Source organism: Microcaecilia unicolor, chromosome 8 (assembly GCF_901765095.1).
Source record: "Microcaecilia unicolor chromosome 8, aMicUni1.1, whole genome shotgun sequence".
Lineage (NCBI taxonomy): Eukaryota > Metazoa > Chordata > Amphibia > Gymnophiona > Siphonopidae > Microcaecilia > Microcaecilia unicolor.
The window spans coordinates 26,622,574-26,643,092 of NC_044038.1; the positions used below are offsets into that span (position 1 = coordinate 26,622,574).

At 41.8% G+C, this 20,519-nt stretch overlaps 2 protein-coding genes across 2 annotated transcripts in view; one reads left to right on the forward strand and one right to left on the reverse strand.

Moving 5' to 3' along the window:
* Positions 1 to 20,519, reverse strand: part of EIF2AK1 (eukaryotic translation initiation factor 2 alpha kinase 1) — a 92,280-nt gene that overhangs the window by 27,527 nt on the left and 44,234 nt on the right. Inside the window, exons 10-11 of the mRNA XM_030212960.1 lie at positions 18,896 to 18,995; positions 15,862 to 15,968 (exon numbers count right to left, since the gene is read on the reverse strand). Coding sequence (XP_030068820.1) covers positions 15,862 to 15,968; positions 18,896 to 18,995 — 207 coding nt within the window. The remainder of the gene's footprint in view (positions 1 to 15,861; positions 15,969 to 18,895; positions 18,996 to 20,519) is intronic.
* Positions 6,238 to 12,264, forward strand: ANKRD61 (ankyrin repeat domain 61). The gene is given in 5 exon segments (XM_030211960.1): positions 6,238 to 6,323; positions 6,325 to 6,377; positions 8,018 to 8,037; positions 8,927 to 9,021; positions 11,250 to 12,264. Coding segments are annotated over 5 exon segments (1,269 nt in total).

Sequence of the window (20,519 nt, forward strand, 5' to 3'; positions counted from 1 at the left end):
TCCTCTCTTCCTCACCCAGCATTCAGCCTTCCCCAACCCTCACATAATGCCCTCCCTTCTGCTCCTACCACACATCCTTTATCCCTTATATTTCTTCTCTGTCACCCCTCCTCTAATCACCCTCTTTCCCCTTTTATCTCTTATTTCCCCTCCTCTTTCTTATCTACAGCCCTCTCATCATTCCTTTCCTCCTTCACATTCTCACATCTTTTCCCCTGCCTTCGATCCCCCTCATCTCCCTCTTGCCTTACCTTCTCTCCCTCCTTCCATGGTTTTCACATCTCTCCTTCCCCATACAATTGTTGAACAGCAATAAAGGAGACAGAAGCTGCGGGGCTTTCCCTCTTGCCTGTGCTGCCATAGGCTCTGCCAGTTCTGGTCCCACCCCTCAAAAACAGGAAGCAACTTCAGAATGAGGGCAGGATCTGTACCGGCAAAGCCTATAGCAGCACTGTCTCCTTTACTGTCATCCAGCTTAGTGGGACTGGGGGTGAGAGCTAGGGCTGATGGCAGCTGGCTGTATTTTGAGGCATTTCCTGCACGTTGCCTGTTGCAGTGGCAATGTAGTTTGGGAACTGCTGGATTGGGTGATTGCTGCTGCCCGATCATGCCAAAGCTCCCTCCTCACGAATGCATGAAAAGAGAGGGCTTTGGCATGTGAGCTGGAGAATGGGGCCCAATGCATGTGTCACACGCCAAATGCATGTGACTTGGTATGTCTGAGCCTTATCCTAGATGCCTGTGAAGAATGGAGATTTCTAGAGTGGGACCTAAGGAGTGAATCTGCTAGAAACAGGGGCTGGTCAGAATGCAAAGCACAGCGTTTGAGCTTCAGAATCTTGAACTTAATGTAGTAGACTACCAGGAACCAATGTTGCGCTGCCAACAGAAATAAAAAACAGTCTAACTACAGTTCTCCCCATCCAAAGCTTAATATCGTAAAAATAGCCATACTAGGTCAGGTGGTTCATCTAGCCCAATACCCAGTATCAGAAATCTCTGTATGCTATTCAACTAGTGCAGAATGCTACTGATGCTTTTTATGCAACATTCCTCATTTTGTACATACTATCCTTCAACTTCATTGGTTACCTATTCAGTTCAGGATTTATTTTAAGATTCTTACTTTGATATTTAAAGCATGATTTACGCTCCATCTTGTATTTCTTCTCTTTTGACAATTTACAACCCATTGCGCCCATTACAATCTGCTACTAAAAGATTGCTGGAAGTACGGTCATTTACCATACGTGGAAAGGCATTTTCGAAAGAAACGTCTATGTTTGGATTTGAACACGTTTGTAAAACGTCCAAATCCGGGGGGGGGGGGGGGGGGGGGGGGGGGGGGACCGTATTTTCGAAACAAGATGGGGGAGTAACGGGAGGTCATCCCCAATTGCCTCCGGTGGTCATCTGGTCATTTCAACATCTTTTTGTGTCTTATTCGTAAAAAAAACAGGTATGGGTGAAGACGTCCAAGTGTTAGGCAAGCCCAAGTCCCGCCTTCACTACGCCTCCGACATGCCCCCTCGAAATTTGGACGTCTTTGCGACGGACTGCAGTTGGAGATGTCCAAAATCGGGTTTCGATTATACCAATTTGGACGTCTCTGGGAGATGGATGTCCGTCTTCTGATTTATGTCGAAAGGGAAATGGGCCTTGATATACTGCCTTTCTGAGGTTTTTGCAATTACATTCAAAGCGGTTTACATATATCCAGGTACTTATTTTATACCAGGGGCAATGGAGGGTTAAGTGACTTGCCAGGAGTCACAAGGAGCTGCAGTGGGAATTGAACTCAGTTCCTCAGGATCAAAGTCCACTGCACTAACCACTAGGCTACTCCTCCACTTTTGAAAATGAGCCTGATAGTGACATAGTAAATGACGGCAGATAAAGACCTGTACGGTCCATCCAGTCTGCTCAACAAGATAAACTCATTTTACATGGTATGTGATACTTTAGACCCAAGTTTAAGTTAATTAAGCTTACTATCTAACGAGAGTCTCTCTTTAGAATTGCTGGACCAACTTTATGGAATCTCAACCGGACACAGTTCGCAATACATCACCTTATTTAGGTTTCAGAAAAATACTCAAAGCGTATTATTTTGTACAAGTTTTCCCTAGATGAGATGTTGACAGTACACTCAGACTGTCAGATGTTACATATGATCAGATTTCATATTTATGTTATTATTTTAAATGTATGTGATTGAAGGGGATGGGATACAGTTATGGCACCTTCATCTCCTTTACATGTTTGTTGCTTTAGGGGCCATAAGAGATCAGGCCCCTATGGCTTTGGGGATCATTAGATGTTGTCTTCGGGAGATGAGTAATGCAGAAAGCCTGACAAGGGGAGGGTGGCGGTAGGGATGAGGGGTAGTTATTTTCATGACTGACGAGGGAGGGAGAGGAGGGAAGAGACAGTAAAAATGTTTCATGAAGGACTGGGATGTTTCTCATACATTTTACTAACCAAAACATTTCTATGAATAGTAAGAACTGGGGGTTCAGGGTAGGATAAAGAGGATAAACTTATTAAGTGGTTAGGGTGGCGAACTTTGGTCCTGGGGAACTGAGTTCGATTCCCACTTCAGGCACAGGCAGCTCCTTGTGACTTTGGGCAAGTCACTTAACCCTCCATTGCCCCATGTAAGCCGCATTGAGCCTGCCATGAGTGGGAAAGCATAGGGTACAAATGTAATAAAAATAAAAAAATCTTATTCTGCATTTACACAATAAGATCTGATTTTTGAAATAATGTACATTTAACTGGTTTAATGTATTGCTTTTGACTTGTCATCAATAACAAAAATATTAAACTATAAATGTATATGATTATTATATTTATCGTGCAGGTGGTGTAACTCGACCCAGATTTGGAGATGTGTGGAATATAAATATTTTTAAATAACTAAAACTAGATAAAGTTATAAAATATTCAACACATATGTGGAACTATTAGCAAAGTCTGGGGTGATCTCACAATGTAGATAAACTGTAGTGGTCAAGACACTACCTTGATCTTCTCTTACCAAGACAAAATATAATATACTTCTCAATCAGTTTTCAAAATGTTCTCATCTCTGAGGTCAAAACTATAGACTGTGCACGACCAATATATCTTGGTCAATAGGACAGTTCAACAGTATGGAAAGTCCTTAACACTGAAATTAACTCTGTTTGACTCACTGTGTTCTGGACCATCTGAGATGATAATAGAGGTAAACGATTATAAAGAGTCTTAACTGTAGTTCAAGCTTTATGAGGACAGAGAGGCAGATGGAGCTGAGGTCATGTATAGTTAGCCAAGACTAACTGCTCTTGTCCATGAAGGTCAAGTAAGATGGAAACAGAATAACTGCAGAATTTTAGGGGTCTTATAGGCAGCAGCATCTAAGTACTTCCCAATATAAGGTTATAGATTAACAAAAACTCACCTTAAAGCCGGTGCATTACTTATTCCTGCCGAGGAATTCTGCTCGACTGTGCAATGCCAGAATTTGCACAAAATACCTCACCTACGTAAATTCTGTGGTAGCAGTTAGAACAGCTGCAAAGGTTAGATAGCTCAGGGCGGTAATTTGGAGTTACCGCCCAGCTACCACATGGTCCGGGTGGTAATTTCGATTTTTACGCGGGTCTGCTATGTGCGCCTGGAAAATTCATTTTTATTTTCCTGCACGCAGTGGAACTGGGCGGTAATTGTCCTTCTACACGCGTAGACGATTACGGGTGAGACCTTACCACTAAGTCAATGGGTGGCGGTAAGGTCTCAGATACAAATGGATGCACACCAATTTTTTGCTGCATATCACATTTTCGGCAAAAAATTTAAAAAGGCCTTTTTTTTACAGGCGCACTGAAAAATGAATCAGTGGCTCAGCCTCCTTCCCTGCAGTGAGTAAGAGGAGTGATAATGGCTCCTCCTCTGCCACCTTGGTCTCTACTGTTCCTTAGAACCATGGAGCTGTACTGAGGCCCACAAAGTTCAAAGGAACAGTCAGGCCCGGGATACCAAAGGGGGAGGACATTGGCTCAATGTGCACCTGTGATTGTTTTATCAGGGGAGAGATGGAGGTGGAGAAAACTGGAGGTCAGGTTATGTGCCATGGGCAAGGGGTTGGAGAATATTCCAGAAGGTGTGTGTGTTATTGGGGTCTGGATAAGGTTAAGAAGGGGAGTTGAGTGCTTTGAGGTAGGGAGCTGACAAAATAGAGGCGTGTGCCATAGGGTAGTGGAGACAGAAAGCTGGGGGCTGGAGAAAACTGCAAGGTGGTGTGGCATGGGGGTAAGGAAGAGAAAGGGTATATGAGGAGGGGTGAAAAGGGAGTGGGTGTGGTGTAAGCACCTGGGGAAGGGGAGAAATAGGAGAAGTGGGGAATGTGCTGGGAGGGGAAAAATGTGCAGGGACCTGCTGAGGGTTAGGAGAGAGAGAACTGAACAAGGGGCACAGAATGCTGACGGGGGTGACCCTACCACCAGAAAAGAAAAAAACTGCGGAAGGTGGAACATAAAGAAGGAAAAGTATGGGTGAGAGGGAGAATTTTTAACAAACAAAGACAATTACAAATAAAAGTATACAGCATTTTCAATATTGGCACAGAATTTTCAGAACTCTTGTGCAAATTCTCTCAAGGGTAATTGTTATTTTTGAATTTTAAACTCACTAACGTCACTCTCATCCTTCAGGTTATTAACTCATTGGTCCTTATTTCTAATTTTAGATACAATTCATTTTTGAGATACCTACTTTCTGATGCTGCTTAGTCATACAACACACTGTATAATGGTGTTTAAACAGGTGTCTCTCGAAAGATTACAACTGTTTCAAAATACAATGGTTCTGGCTCCTGCCCACTGCAGAGAAATATGCCACTTTTCTTTTTTTCACACCACTGGCTCTCTGTGACTTTAGAATACAGTTCAACATTCTGCTTTTAACACCCTATGCTTTTTATACTAGCAATCCCCTTTATTAACAAAGATTTCTCATCCTTAGTCTCCTAGTCAGCCACTTGTCTTCTCTGGGTAACCTTCTAACCCTACCCTCCTCTACCTCCATTCAGTTAGAGCTGCCTGGAAAACCTTTTGGCAATTTAGCCCTTTCTCTCTAGAACAAGCTCCTAGAGGGACTACGACGCAGGTCATAGTTATAATGTAACTTAGGCCTCTTAACATTTTTTTTTTGTGGGGGGGGGGGGGGGGGGAGCTGTTACACTTTCTTTCTGAGGTTGAAAGGCTGAGCAGTCTGCTAATTGCTTTTCTCTATGTACATTCCATTGTTGAAATTCTAAATCAGTGATTCGCAAACCTGTCCTGGGGAAACCCCAGCCAGTCAGCCTCCTTGGTATGCAAATTATCTGCATATCATTGTGGACATCCTGAAAATCTGGCTGGGGTTCCCCCAAGACAGGTTTGGGAATCACTGTTCCAAATACTATGTTGACTGTGTATTCTTGTTTTTTTTTTTTTTTTAATTATTATTAATCAAGCTTAGTAAGCATTAATGGTTAGTGGACCTACCTCCAGAGCTATATTCAAACCAGTTTTAAACTCAGATAAAATTAACAACTTCAACCATATTTTTCTGGTAGCAAATTCCATCGTTTAATTTATTTATGCACTGACGGGGGTGGGAGACAATTTCTAGAATTTGTATGAAATATCCTATTAGTTACTTTTTTGTAGTATCCTTTATCCCTTCTAGAAACGGAAATAGATATTGTCTCTCAACTTTTTTCTATACCCACTCGTTATTTTATATGCCTTTTATCATTAACTCTTCTCAGTCATCTTCTCAAAGATAGAAAGCCTTCTTCACCAGTTGAGCAGTGTTTTTTTTGTAAGGAAGCCATTTCATCCCCTTTTCTAGATCTGCTATTCTTTCACATAGGATCAGTTAAGAAACAGCATTACAAATTTTGGAGACTAAAGAAACAAATTTAGCTTGTCACATACATTATATATATCATAATCCACCAGTTCATATAGCTCTGAGGTGTACAACTCAACAGCTGTAGTGACAAACTGTACCTTCAAATCAAATACTCTCAAGATCATTCTAGAACTCAACATATGACATCACAAAGAGCTGACCTGCTGAAGCAGATTTTTACTATTTCCCCCCTTATGTAACTCAAGTACAAAAAGTAGCTTTCACAACATGGGCAACATAACTAAAAGATGTGCAAGACAATCCTGTCACGACCAAGCTGTGCCTACTGAAAACATGTGCAAATGCAACCTGGAACTAAATTATATCCATGCAAAATTACATGAAGCTATTGTGAAAGGGGACTGTGATACAATCAAACTTTACTCCAAACCATCCTGTCAATGAGGCAATTACTATCTGGGAAGATTGTCTGCGTTTCCCACCGTGGCCTCAGGTAATTGTATGCTGCTACTAAATTATTTAAGGAAAGAAGGCTGAAAAGGGCTATATCTATACAAAAGGAAATTAAAAACATCAAATTTCACAACGAGGGGTATTTTTGAAAGTCTGAGTTGGCCTAAACGTCCCAAATCCGAATAGCAAATTTAACTATTTCAAAAAGAAAACATCTTTTTTTTTTTTTGAAAATACCATTTCAAACAAGGTTTTGTGCTTGTGCGTTTATCTTTTAGGCCATTTTCGAAGAACCCCCCCCCCCCCCAACAACACACAAGTTAAAAAATGCACAAAAATCAAGCCATTGGGATGTAGGAGGGACCAGCATTTTTAGCAGACTGGGTACCCAGACATCCCAGGAGAGCAATGGGGCACCCTAGGGGGCACTGCTGTAGACTTCATATAATACTCCCAGGTACACACACTCACTGTTGCTCCCTTGTCTGCTGAACCCTCCAAAACACACACCAAACCACTACCCCCAATGTACACTACTACAACAGCCCTTATGGGTGAAGGGGGCACCTATAGTTGGTAACGTGGGTTTGGAGGGCTCACAGTTCCACAAGTGTAATAGGTAGGGGGAGGTATCGGCCTCGGTCCATCTGTCTACACCCACTACACTACTCGAGGGATCTGCAGCTGTTCTAATGAACCGGCTATAACATCTGAGACTGTCGTAGAGGCTGGTGAGCACTATTTTATTCACATTTTTTGATGGTGGGAGGGGGGGTCATCCTTCCAGTGGTCAACTGGTCATTTAGGGCACCTTTTGTGTCTTATTTGTTATAAAAACAGGTCTACACCAAGACGTTGACGTTTTTCACCCTAGATGTTTTGGATAGTTCCATTATGGATGTAAAATGGTCCAAGTGTTATGTACACCCTAATCCCGTCTTCGAAATGCCCCAACACACCCCCTTGTGATTTTGGATGCACTGCAGACGAATTGCATGGATAAACATCTATAAAAAGGTTTTGAAAGTATGATTTGGACGGTTTCAGAAAATATTCGTCCAAATTCTGCTTTATGACACTTTTTGGACATTTTTCTCTTTCTGAAAATGAGCCTCATAGACTGCTAAGTTGTATTGTATGTTAGAAGTCGCCAGCCCAATATTCTGAATCTTTTTAACAGGATACAAATTATACTGAAAAAGATCAGTTTAAAACAAGGATTTACATACTGCTTTCATATATATCAGATCTAAAATTGTTGTAAAGATTCCAAGGTGTATTCAGAGATGTGCACAAGGTTCTTTTATTTATTTCTTCCTTACTCCCCAATGTATATATTTAGTAGTACTCTGATCTCATCCAATGGTTTTCAGCATCACCTTTACGCTGATGACTCCCAGATCTACCTCTCCACACCAGAAATTTCAGCAAGAATCCAGGCAAAAGTATTAGCCTGCCTATCTAACTTTGCTGCTTGGATGTCTCACCGCCATCTGAAACTAAACATGACTAAGACTGACCTTCTTATCTTTCCCCCTAAACCAACCTCTCCTCTTCCCCCATTCTCTATCTCTGTGGATAACACTCTCATCCTCCCTGTCTCATCAGCTCGTAACCTTGGGGTCATCTTCGACTCCTCTCTCTCCTTCTCTGCACATAGTCAACAGACTGCTAAAACCTGTTGTTTCTTTATATCACCAAAAGTTGTCCTTTCCTTTCTGAGCACGCTACCAGAACCCTTACCCACACTCTTATCACCTCTCACTTAGACTACTGCAACTTGCTTTTCACAGGTTTCCCACTAAGCCACCTCTCTACCCTTAGTTCAAAATTCTGCTGCATGACTTATATTCCGCCAGTGTCGCTATGCTCATATTAGCCTTCCTGGGAACTCCGTTCACTGGGTAAATCTCTCTTATCTGCACCCTTCTCCTCCACTACTAACTCCAGACTCTGTTCCTTTTATCTTGCTGCACCATATGCTTGGAATAGACTTCCTGAGCCGGTACGTCAAGCTCCATCTCTGGCCGTCTTCAAATCTAGGCTAAAAGCCCACCTTTTTGATGCTGCTTTTAACTCCTAACCCTCACTCACATGTTCAGTACCCATGTTTTATCATTCCCACCTTTGTAATTCCCTTAGCTCTTATTTGTCCTGTTTGTTTGTCCTAATTAGATTGTAAGCTCTGTCGAGCAGGGACTGTCTCTATGTCCACTGTACAGCGCTGCATACATTTAGTAGTGCTATAGAAATGATAAGTAGTAGTAAATATAGCAGGTCAAGGTACTCTTCGACAAAATTTACCAGCCTAGAGAAAACAAAATTTTCACACAGGTTGTCTACACCTTTTAAGGGGGGGGGGGGGGGTAAGTTTTCTGCTTAGCATAAAGCATCTTGGTAATCTGGTAAAACCAATCTGCTTAACAGCACACTTGACATCAGAGCCGTTTAAAGAAAACATACTGACACCTACACATACTTCAGTATGAGAAAAAGATCCAATTGTGTGTACACAATTTACTGAACAAAAAAAATTAACACATGCCTCTGCTTTTTTTGTTCTGTGCAGGGGTTCTCTGTCCTTCCCATTCATTTAGCTGCTACATATAGAAGACAGAAAAGTTTGCTGTGTTTATTAGAATTTGGGGCCGACCCAGATGTTAGGTAAGATATCGATCCCATTCAAAATCAAAACGCCTCGAGATGCATATTGATATACTGAAGAAATCCATACATATTAAGGCCGCAAATTAATTGCAGGCAACTATGCGATTAATGCATTAATCGTGACTGGCCGCTTAAAAAAAAAAAAAAAAAAAAGAATTTAATCATACTGCAGCATCTCCTGTCTCCTCGTCCTCCTGTTCTCTTCCACTCCCAACCCCTGTCCTCAGAATGCACGTCAGCCTAATTTACAAATGGTCTTCTATTGGTCCCCAGGAGCAGCAGTGTTGCACATATGCTGCCTGCTGCTTCAAAGGTTTCCCTCTGGCCCACTCTGCCTTCTCTGATATCAATTCCTGTTTTGCATGGGTGAGATGGGTCAGAGGGAAAGCTTCAGACCTGCCATAGGCAGCCACTGTCAGGCCCAGCAGACCAAGCTGAAGAAAGACTAGGGAGAAGAGGGGAACTGAGAGAGGGCAGATGCCAAACCCTGAGTGGGGGGAGTGGAGTGTGCTACAGACCTGCAAACAGAACTGTAGGGGTCACCAGTGGAAGTTACTGCCAAAGCAGTAAGCTCCAGCAGACACGAAAAGAACTTTGTGTTGCTACTCATGAGATTGGAGGTAAGGGAGAGGATAAGATGCTGAATAGTAGGAGGGAGGGAGAGAGAAAGAGATAATAGACCTGGGGGAAGAGGAAAGAAGAGAAAGGGAGATATGTTGGATCTGGAGGGCGGGTGGGATATTAATCAGTCCTTTAGGGAAGGGAAGGGGGATGGGATTTGATATACTGCCTTTCGGTGGTTACAATCAAAGCGATTCACACATTATATACAGGTACTTATTTTGTACCTGGGAAGTGTGATTAATCGCGATTTTAAAAAATGTAGATGTTCAATTAATCCTGATTACAATTTTTAAATTCAATGCAGCCCTAATAGATATCTTACTTAATATTATTTCAGGTGTTTTAATGAGCAGTGTCTCTTATACACAGCTTAATTCTGCTTGGAGTAGAAAGGCAATCCTTAATACAACAAAGGTGAATGGCTACTAGTCCATTTTAAGATTTAAAAAATAACCCATATCCAAACTAATAAGAAATAAAAGAAACAACACAAAAACCCCAAACAAAACAAAAAATAAGGGTCAGCAGGCAAGCAACCTCCCTCTTCTTTTAATGCCACTTTAGAATAAGTTTCCATTCAATAATCCATGTATGACAAATGTTTAATTGGTCATTTTATTAGCTACAAGTTAAATTTTAGAAAAATTTATTTGTAATAGGACAGTTGCAGACAAAGAAAAATGTCTTAGCTGTCCTTCCCATAACTGTCCATGGAACTATCCCCCCAGCTCATAATAGAAGTTAGATTACTTGGCAGCAAAGTAGAAACAGTATTTTTTTATTTTAGTTACTTGGATTTGGCTCACATCTCTTCAGTTGTAAATTAAGGCAAGTTATATTCAAGTATACTAGACATTTCCCTGTCTCTGGAAGGCTCAAAATCTAAGGGCTCCTTTTGCTAAGCTGCATCATGACTCCTGGCTCGGTAAATGCGACGAAGCCCATTCATGTCCTATGGGCTTCGTCACATTTGCCGCTTAGGAATCACTATCGCGGCTTAGTACAAGGAGCCTTAAGTTTGCAACTAAGGCAAAAGAGGGTTAAAAAACTTGCCCAAGGTCGCAGGGAGCTACAGTGGGATTCCTGGGTCTCAGTCCACTACTCTAACCATTAGGCTACTCCTCTATATTTGGCCATGGAACTTCCCCTGTGGTACTGGGACAAGAAGGCCTCTGCAGACACAACATTTTTGAGGCCCCAGCATTCACACCCTGCCCCACCCTACAATACAGTGTTGTTGCCCCCTTCCTTCCATCTGCTATGACCCAATTCTCTTCTGGATCCACTGAACCAAGCAGTCAGGAGGCAGCACCAGCAGTCAAAGGAGCACCAGAGTCATCAAGCACGGTGGGAATACTCTGGGCATGTCAAAGTGTTTTGGGACATTTGCTAGTCTATGTATTTTATATTTTCTTTTAAAGGGAAGGGAAAGGAAAGCCTCTTTACTGACTGGCTACTGTTAATATGTCATCCCAATCTGACTAGGTGAACATCTCTGCTTCATAAGTATGACTAACCCGTACCACCTCAAACAACTATCATGTCTATAAAAGCAAGATTTAATTTAAATTTCCATTAATTTATTATCTTTTTTTTCCCAGAGACATGAAAGGACGTACAGCACTTCACTTAATAATCGAACACTGGCCAAATATTACTACTAGCTGGACTGAACCAAAGAACAAATTTGAGAGAGCCATGGCATCTATGCAAAGCCAAACTGAAGCATGCCTTCAGGTCATGTGCAAATATAGCAATCAAGTCAATGCAGAAGTGCACTGTGACAACAGACAAACACCACTACATTTGGCTGTACGCTATGGAGCCTTCACAGCCATCTCTATTCTTGCTCATAATGGAGCCAAAGTAAATGCCATAGATCGCTATGGTATGACACCCCTTCACATGGCTGCAGGCATACTAAGCAAGGAAATGACAGAAATATTAATCTCCCATGGAGCGGATGTTAACTGTACTGTTCCACGGACTGGGAATACATCTCTATCGCTTGCCGTGTGCACTGCCTCAACTAAAGGAGGTAAGACCTTATGCGCAGATATAGACTGTATCCAGTTACTCTTAATGAATGGAGCAAATGTAAATGCCCAAGACACAGAAGGACGAGCAGCCATTCATGGAGCATGCTTTGGAGGGAGAGAGGAAATAGTAGACATTCTCCTAAAATTTGAAGCAAACGTCAACTCCTTAACAAAATTTGGAGAATCTCCCATTTTCTGGTTTCTTGATCACCAACCCAACCTAAAATATTTATCGCTGTTTAGCAAGTTGCTAAGTCTTTCCTATCCATTAAAATTAACTAATAATATAGGTGTTTTACCCTCTGGGCTTCGAAATCCAGAATTTCAAAAGCAAAAAGACTTTTTGATACAGTTATCTCAAGCAGTAACGCCACTGAAAGATATCTGCAGGATCTCAATTAGAAGAATGTATGGAGAGAAATACAAATACTGCTTGAAACAAGTCCTTCCACTAACAATATATGAGTTTGTGTACAATTACCAAGACTTCTCTCCTTATCTGAAAGGATCACTACAGCTTAAGCAGCTACAAAGTACTGCTCTTCAGAATGACATCCATGTATTTGATGAGACTTGAGAGAACAGGATATCATTTCCTAGGGGGTCCAAAACTATTCTGCAAAACATATTAAACTCACTGTGCATTCCAAGCAAATTCTGTGTGTTTTTTAAATGTAGGTTATTGGTTTCTGTAACAAAACAGTGGGTTTTAAGCCTGTAAACTGTACCAATTATTTCTTAAAGTGTATTTCTCTAGTTTGGCCAGCAGGTGGTGCATGTTTATGTTTAAAGCTGTTACAGAGAAATGATTGTTCCCTCTCTAACACGGTTAAGTGGTAACCTGCAGTGATGTGGCCAGCAATTTTTAAAACTTGTTGTTCTGGGCTCTGATTGGCCCAGGAGCTCAAATTCATCTAGGAAATACTGGACTGGTCTGACCCAGTATGGCTATTCATATGTTCTTATTTGCTATATACATCAAGTTTTCCTCCGAGCAAATCAATCTTCTCCGACTTCAGTCCTCATTCTCCTGGATGTCCAACTGTCCCTACTGAACTCAGCAAAGAGATGCTCTGGGCATACAGACACTGCAAACAACTGCTCAGAGCCTCAATGACATAACTTCAAAAAGCCTGCTTCTGGATGGTTTCCAGCTTCATATCATAGAAATCTTTCAAAACCACTCTACCCTCTATGAGGAAAGTGGTTTTCTTAGTTATAGCAGTCACCAAGGTATCCATCTTTGGCTACCTTAGCTCTTCCGTCTCCTTGGGAACTAGAGGACATTTTTTTCCCATAGCTTGTCCCATTGAACTGCTATCATAGCATGAACCTCTTGGTGATCTGGGAAAGCCTTCATGGGCTTACATATGGCCGCCATGGTGGGATTCCCCTAAAGTCCAGGCTCCTGAACTGACAAATCTAAGGTGCTAAACACCTTCATAGCCTTCATAAGGACAGCCAGAGCTCTTCTATACAAAAGAGCCAAACTACCAAAGGGTCATCCCCTTCCACCATCAAAAGTTCTTCCTCTTCCAAAGGATCCAAAAGCAAAGTCCCTATCAGCCCCACTGGTGTTCCTTATCCCCACTGGATGGTATTAATTGCATGTCCCACTTTCCTCAGGGTTTTAGACAGGACGCCTTTTGACTTAATGCAAACGTCTCTGAGCCTTCAGCCCTTGAATCTTCAGGGAAGCCCAAAATGACTCCACCTGGGGTTCCCAGAGACTTCCTAAGTGTGAACATTTGATGAACAACAGAGGAAAGATGCCTTCTTGTAGCTATGACTAGGAGTTTGCCTCAAGTACTGTAGTGGATCCTCCTGGACCACCAAACTCTGGCCACAGCACCTACATCCAGAGGAGTGGAAGTAGTGCTGCCAGTCTGAAGGGTGAAGGTTCCAAAAAAGCCACCACTTCTGCATTTTCAGCTCCTTCCATACTGCCTTGAAAGGCAGTTCCACTCTCCAAACAGAGGTGCTGAAAGATCTTCCCCTCTCCTAGGGTAAACCTCGGATGCTGAAATGCCTCAATCAGTCCACAACACTGCTCCACAAAAGCAGGCACTGCATTGACTTGCTGTGTTCCGATAGCTACCACAATGGGAGTCCTTCACAAGCTACCTGCAATCAACCCATCACTGCCTCCCATCTTGCTGGTGCCAAACACATTGAACTCTCAGTTCCTGCCTGCATTCTCCCTCACAGAGGGGTATGATTCCAGCACACTTGAACCACTTCACTTGTGGCCCCTGCTGGTGCCACTCCCAACATGGAACAGAATAGAGCTGGCTTCCAAGGGGCTGCAAACAGCAGCTCCCTCCTGATGCCCCAATGCCCGACCAGAATAATACTGTGTCCCTCTTACAGCTACGTGTCCCCCCCCCCCCCCCCCCCGGCTCTCTTACCTTCAATTTCTTTTTTAAATGCTTCTTCTTGGGCTATGGAGGAGAAGGAAAGCACCAGACCACACTGAAGATGTGGAGAGGGACCTGGACTTCAGGTAACCTCCAAGCCTGCACCTTGGCTTTTACCTCTAAAAAGCTCGACTTGGATATCAATTCTCCAACTGAGCCCAGCAGCAACTCCCACTAGATACCAGGGGCGTAGCCAGACACCCAATTTTGGGTGGGCCTGGGCCCAAGATGGGCGGGCAGAAGAACTCCGCCTTGTCCCACAAGTGATATGGTCTCGCCCTCTCTCGCCTGCATGCCATATGGTCTCTCAAACATCCCCCCCCCCCGGCATACCTTTTAAATAGTAGATTTTCATTGGCAGTGAGCAGTAACTAGTACACACTGCTCATGTTGGCCCCACAGCATGTATCAGTTGCTGCTCGCTGCAGGTGAAGATCTGCTATTTACAAGGTATGCAGTTGTTGAGAGTTTTTGGCTGGTGGGGCTTGGGGTCCCTGCCAGACACATCATAGGTGTGCTGCTACTGAGTGGGCCTGAGCTCAAAGTGGGTGGGCCTGGGCCCACCCTTGGCTACGCCACTGCCAGATACTGTGCAGCTGGCTCTGAACTTATGTCCAACATTATTTGCTGGAGACAGAGAATACCAGTAAGCATGGGCTACACTGTGCCTTTTATAGGGGCAGGGCTCACAAGATCTTGTTCACTTTTTCCATTCAGGTTGGTAAACACAACCAATTGGTACTGTATTTGTCTGGAGGATGATACACTATTTTTAGCTATCTGTTTTTGCCATAATTCTTTGTATCGCTTTATCTTGTCTGACTCTATGAAAACAAAACAATGGATCTATGTGTTTTCATAAAAAAGCAAATCATCAAAAAAATTTACTAATACAGACAGTTAAGTTATTGCACAAAAGAACTTGTCCAAATTTTAACAAAACCTCTTTGAGCATACCAAATCTGAAAAATCAAATATGCTGAAATGTTTAAGTGTACAGGGCTATCATAGAGCATTATACACATACAGAAGAAAGTTTATTTATATTTGAAAATGTGATGCCACTTCAAAAGTGGAATGCTGTCCGCTGCCGGGCCCCACTAAGTAGTATAGAGTATTACAAAAGACCCAGGAGGAGCTGGGGTGCGAATATACAGCTACTGGTCCATACCATCCCTAAAATTACAAAGGAAAAGTACCTATATATAAAAATATCTTTTTTACTTAATGTTATAAGCCTTATTTTACAAGATCTCCAAAATTCTATAAATGGCGCTTAAAATTGTACATGCAGATAATTGGTTTCTAATAATTATCCACACTAATTGACATTAACTGAAATTTACACATGCATTTCTGGTCACGGGGATCTGCGCATAAATTTTAAGCACGCCACCAAAAAGGGAGCAGGACCATAGGAGAGTCATGGTGTGGGTCAGAGGCTTTCCTACAAATTTTGCGTGCTGTTATAAAATAAGGGGGATTCGCACCTAATTTAGATGAAAGGATTTACACCAGGCTTACTTGGTGTAAATATTTGTGTCTAAAGTTAGGTGCCGATCCTGGAGCTAAGCATATTCTATAAACAGCGTTGTTTAAAGAATAGTGCAGGTATAGAATTTGGTCATATATGTTACTAAGCAAAAGTATGTCAGAGTTGATTTGCAGACTGGCTACACCAAAGCACCAATGAGAGTTTGTTGGGTTTCTGTTTTCCTTTAGTTTTTTTGTTGTCAATGAGAATTTTTCCCATTTACCTTAAGGTCTCTGTGCATGACTCCCATAGAATGTATGTAACAGACTCCTTGTAACAATTCCTGGAAAATTTTTAATGTGCGTCCAACATCTACAAGCTGATAAGTACCTTAGAAACAGAAAAAAATATGTTTACAATTTTCATAAACAGAATATTTCAGAAACCTGCATATAAAATAACTATGTAATGTTTATATTGGTTGAACTGTTTACATTGAACTGTGCATTTAATAATTTAAGCTCTCTTTTTAAAAATATCATATACAAAATGGAACAGTGTAAATTTACCCTTGCAGGTTAGTCAGAATTCATGTAGTAGAAAAGGTCCGAGTAAATTTAATCACAGCCCATATAGAGAATAACTTTAAGAAAGAGTGCCTAGAATGTCAAGGCATTCCAATGTATATATTGACTTTAAAAAAAACCCCAGATGTGCCTCTATACTGCAGCCTATCCAGAAGCTCCCACACATAGGGTGTCTTTTACTAAGGCACGCTCACGCTTTTTGCGCGCGCTCAAATTGTGGGCGTGTTAAACGTGTAGAGACACCCATAGGAATGCACTGGCGTCTCTAACGTTTAGCGCACCCACAATTTGAACACGCGTTAAAAATGTGAGCATGCCTTAGTAAAAGACGCCCACAGTTAATACCTGCTCTGAGGCAGGCATAGTTGTGTGTGTATGTGGTGCTATGAGACTGCAGATAAGTACCAATCCCACCCTTTCTGCACCAATGAGAATATGTGTATGTTGCAAAACAGCAATAGCTGCTTTTTAAGAGCAGTCAGGAATCACTGCTAAGGCGTAGCCAAAGGCATCTTTAAAAAGAAAAGTTTTAAGGCCAGCAAAGAAGGTTGCAGTCTAAAGGCCCTGTTTACTAAAGTGTGTCAGCGTTTTTAACGCACCTATTAGGCACATACACGGTTAACGAGCATGCATGGTTAATGCACGTTAAAGATGCTAATGTGCCTATAACTCAGGGCCCTTAATTCGGTGGGCAACTTAGTCCATAATTCTGGACCTTATACTGCAAAATTAGAGTATCTATTAGTCTCAAGGGCAGTCTTCCTATAAGTGGGTAACTATCAGGTGATTTTGCTGTGCTGATGATCTAAATGGCCTGGGTCCCCTTCTATACAGCCCACTTCACCAACCACTAGGCTACTCCAGGGACCTACTTGCTGCTCTAATAGGAGTGGCCATAACATCTTCAATCAGTCCAAAACTCTCCTGTGCGACTTATTTTCCGCCAGAGTCGCTATGCTCACATTAGTCCTCTCCTCAAGTCACTTCACTGGCTTCCTATCCGTTTCCGCATTCAATTCAAACTTCTCTTACTGACCTACAAGTGCATTCACTCTACCGCTCCCCAGTACCTCTCCACTCTTGTCTCTCCCTACGCCCCCCCTCGGGTACTCCGTTCTGTGGCTAAATATCTCTTGTCTGTCCCCTTCTCCTCTACTGCTAATTCCAGACTCTGTTCCTTTTATCTCGCTGCTCCTCACGCCTGGAATAGACTTCCCGAGCCTTTACGTCTAGCCCCGTCTGGCTGTTTTCAAGTCCAGGCTAAAAGCCCACCTCTTTGACACTGCTTTTGACTCCTAACCACTACTCACTTGCCCTGTACCCTTTTATCCCCCCTCTTTAATTCCCTTACCTCTTAGTTGTTCTGTCTTTTTGCCTGTCCTATTTAGATTGTGAGCTCTTTGAGCAGGGACTGTCTTTTAATGGATGGTGAACAGCGCTGCGTATGCCTTGTAGCGCTATAGAAGTGAGAATATGTGTATGTTGCAAAACAGCAATAGCTGCTTTTTAAGAGCGTACTTTTAGGTGTGTACATGCTGAAGCAATCTCATAACAGTTTACCTGAGCATGTAAAATAGTGTTCTACAAGCTGGAGTCACTTTTTATCACCCCAGGATATAAACACATAGAAGCTGCCTTCCCAACCTGGGTACAGTTATAAAAATCACCCTCATAATGACCTCTGTAAAATATAGTAAGTTCTTCCTCTGTACCCTAACAAGGAACTCTAATCATTGTCTACTAAAGCGAATAAGCAAAGAAACTTAAAGGGAAAAATAGTTTTGTGTTTGACTTTTTAGTTTTAAGATTCCTACTTAAAAATAAAAGGAAGAGTATTTAGAATTTGCTGCAACAGTTAAATATCATGCAAAGTACAACAGGGTATAAAAGAGCAACCGTACCGAGCGCGGACAAAAGAAGACTGGCCGGCACGAGCCGGTTCGGGCAGGAAGACGGCCGCGCATGCGCGGTGCGCGAGGACTAGCAAAGGACTTTGCTAGAAAGTGTTCCGATTGGAGGGGCTGCTGTGGACGTCACCCATCAGTGAGAACAAGCAGCCTGCTTGTCCTCGGAGAAACCAAGTTACCCATGACCACAGTACTATACGTTATTTTACAGATGCCTGTGCACAAATTCTAAGCCCACTGCAGTATTCAGAGAATATGTACTTTTTAGCGGCAAGTAGGGACGTTCCCAGCTGCTCCCCTCCAAAAGAGTATTAGAAACTATTTGATGCATTTTAGGTGTACACACTAAAAAGACTAACTCTGCTTAATGTACTTGATTGCAACTCGCTTTGAGCTCAGATGTAGAAAGGCAAGTAATTAAATCTAAAAGTAAAGCAGTGACACTTGTCAACAGCATGTAATAAAAAAAAAAATTTTTTTAGAGCATACTTAGGGGCCCTTTTACTAAGCCGCAGTAAATAGTGGCCTGCGTTAGTTTTGGCACATGGAATTGGCGTACGCTGGGCCATTTTTTATTATGGCAGGATAAAGGCCTTTTTTTAAAGGGTCAGTAAATGGCCGTGCGCTAATACTAAAATATGCTTGAGCCCTTATCGCCACCAATTTAGAAGGCAGTATAAGTGGTAGCAATGGGGACAACAAAGAAAATGTTCTCACTGCTTCTTTGGCAACTATTTTCATCCCATGAATGCTTCTATGGCTGCATTAAAAGGCAGTAAAATTTAAAAACACAAACAAGAACAACTCAAAATACTTTACTCACTGGAAACTTCCAGAGTTCTTTTATTTCTCTCTGCAATCCAGTCCCACAAAGAGATTTCGCAGAGCTTCATTTGTATATGTAGCATTAAATAGTACTGCATCTTTAAAAAGATTTAACAAAAATAAATAAATAAAATCAGACAACAAAATTACATCAAAGAAAGCTAAATGGGTTCTTCCTTCTGGTTTACTATTATTTTGTTGTCCCTTTGTCTAGTTTGTTTCATATTACTTATTATATTCACTTTCTTTTTCTGATTTTATATAATATTGTGAACTGCTCAGAAAGTCTACTAATTGGACAGTATATCAAAAATTAAATAAACATAAGCAAACATATCCTGCTTCCAATAGTGGCCAATTCAGGTCCCAAGAACCTGGCAGCATCCCAAAGAGCAGCAACATTCCATGCTAGGGATAAGTCGTGGTTTTTCCTCATATCTATCTTAATAGTAGTTGATAGATTTTTCCTCCAGGACGTTGTCCAAAATAGATACACTAACTGCTTTTACTACATCCTCTGGTGATGAGTTGCACAGCATTATTATTTGTTGACTGAAAAATATATTTTCTCCTATTTGCTTTAAAAGCGTTACCATGTAACTTCATGGAATGTCCTCTAGTCTATGTTTTTGGAGGACTCTGAAAATGCATTTGTTTAGGTAGATAACCACTGTAATGCCTTTAGTGTTGGGAACACATGATCAAACTTTCCAATGCCCCTGACAATACGAGCCACCATATTTTGCGGCTATCAATATATTGTAACCTTTGTTTCAGCAGACTAACATAAGCCACATTACAGAAATCATACCTTGCTACCATTAATACTTAAGTCGCTGTGGCTAAATCTCCTGTTGATAGAAAGGCACATAACTAATCATTCTAAGTTTCCAACAAAACACTGACCTAAAATAGGTATCTGAGATTTCATAGACACAGAATCTAATAGCACAGTGCAATCCCACCACCACACCTTCAAGCCTAATCTTATTTCTACCAAAGTACCTCTAATTTAGAAACATTTAACTGTAATCTATGGCCATGTAGCCAATCCTTCACATGTAACAAAAAAAAGTCACTAAAATATCCAGCCTTCCCACACACTGGAAACAACTGCACACCATCCACACATACTATATCCCCTCATGCTTAAATAGCTCACACAAGGGTCTTAAAACAGCAACTAAACAGAAAGTGAAAAACATTGAACTCTGTGGAACACCATCCACCCAATCCCAGGGATTCAAAAATCCACTGACCCAATATCACACATTGAAGCCTTGACTAAAAAGAACAAAATGACTTCCAGACAACTCTTCTCACTCCAATTACCCACAGCTACCATAACAATAACCAGTGATCCAGCATATCCAAGATCCAATGTTACAAAAACGACCCTTCCTCCTATCCACACTACAATATAAATTATTCAAAAATCACTGTCAACACAGTCTCCATTCTACGAGCCTTCTGGAATTCTGACACTCATCTAATTAGCCCCCAAGAGCTAAAATATCAGTTGATCTCTCACCACTTTCTCCAAAACTTTCCCCAAAGATGGTATATTAGATATTGGATGATAATTTGACAGCGCCACCTCATTCAAACCTTCCCGTTTCAAA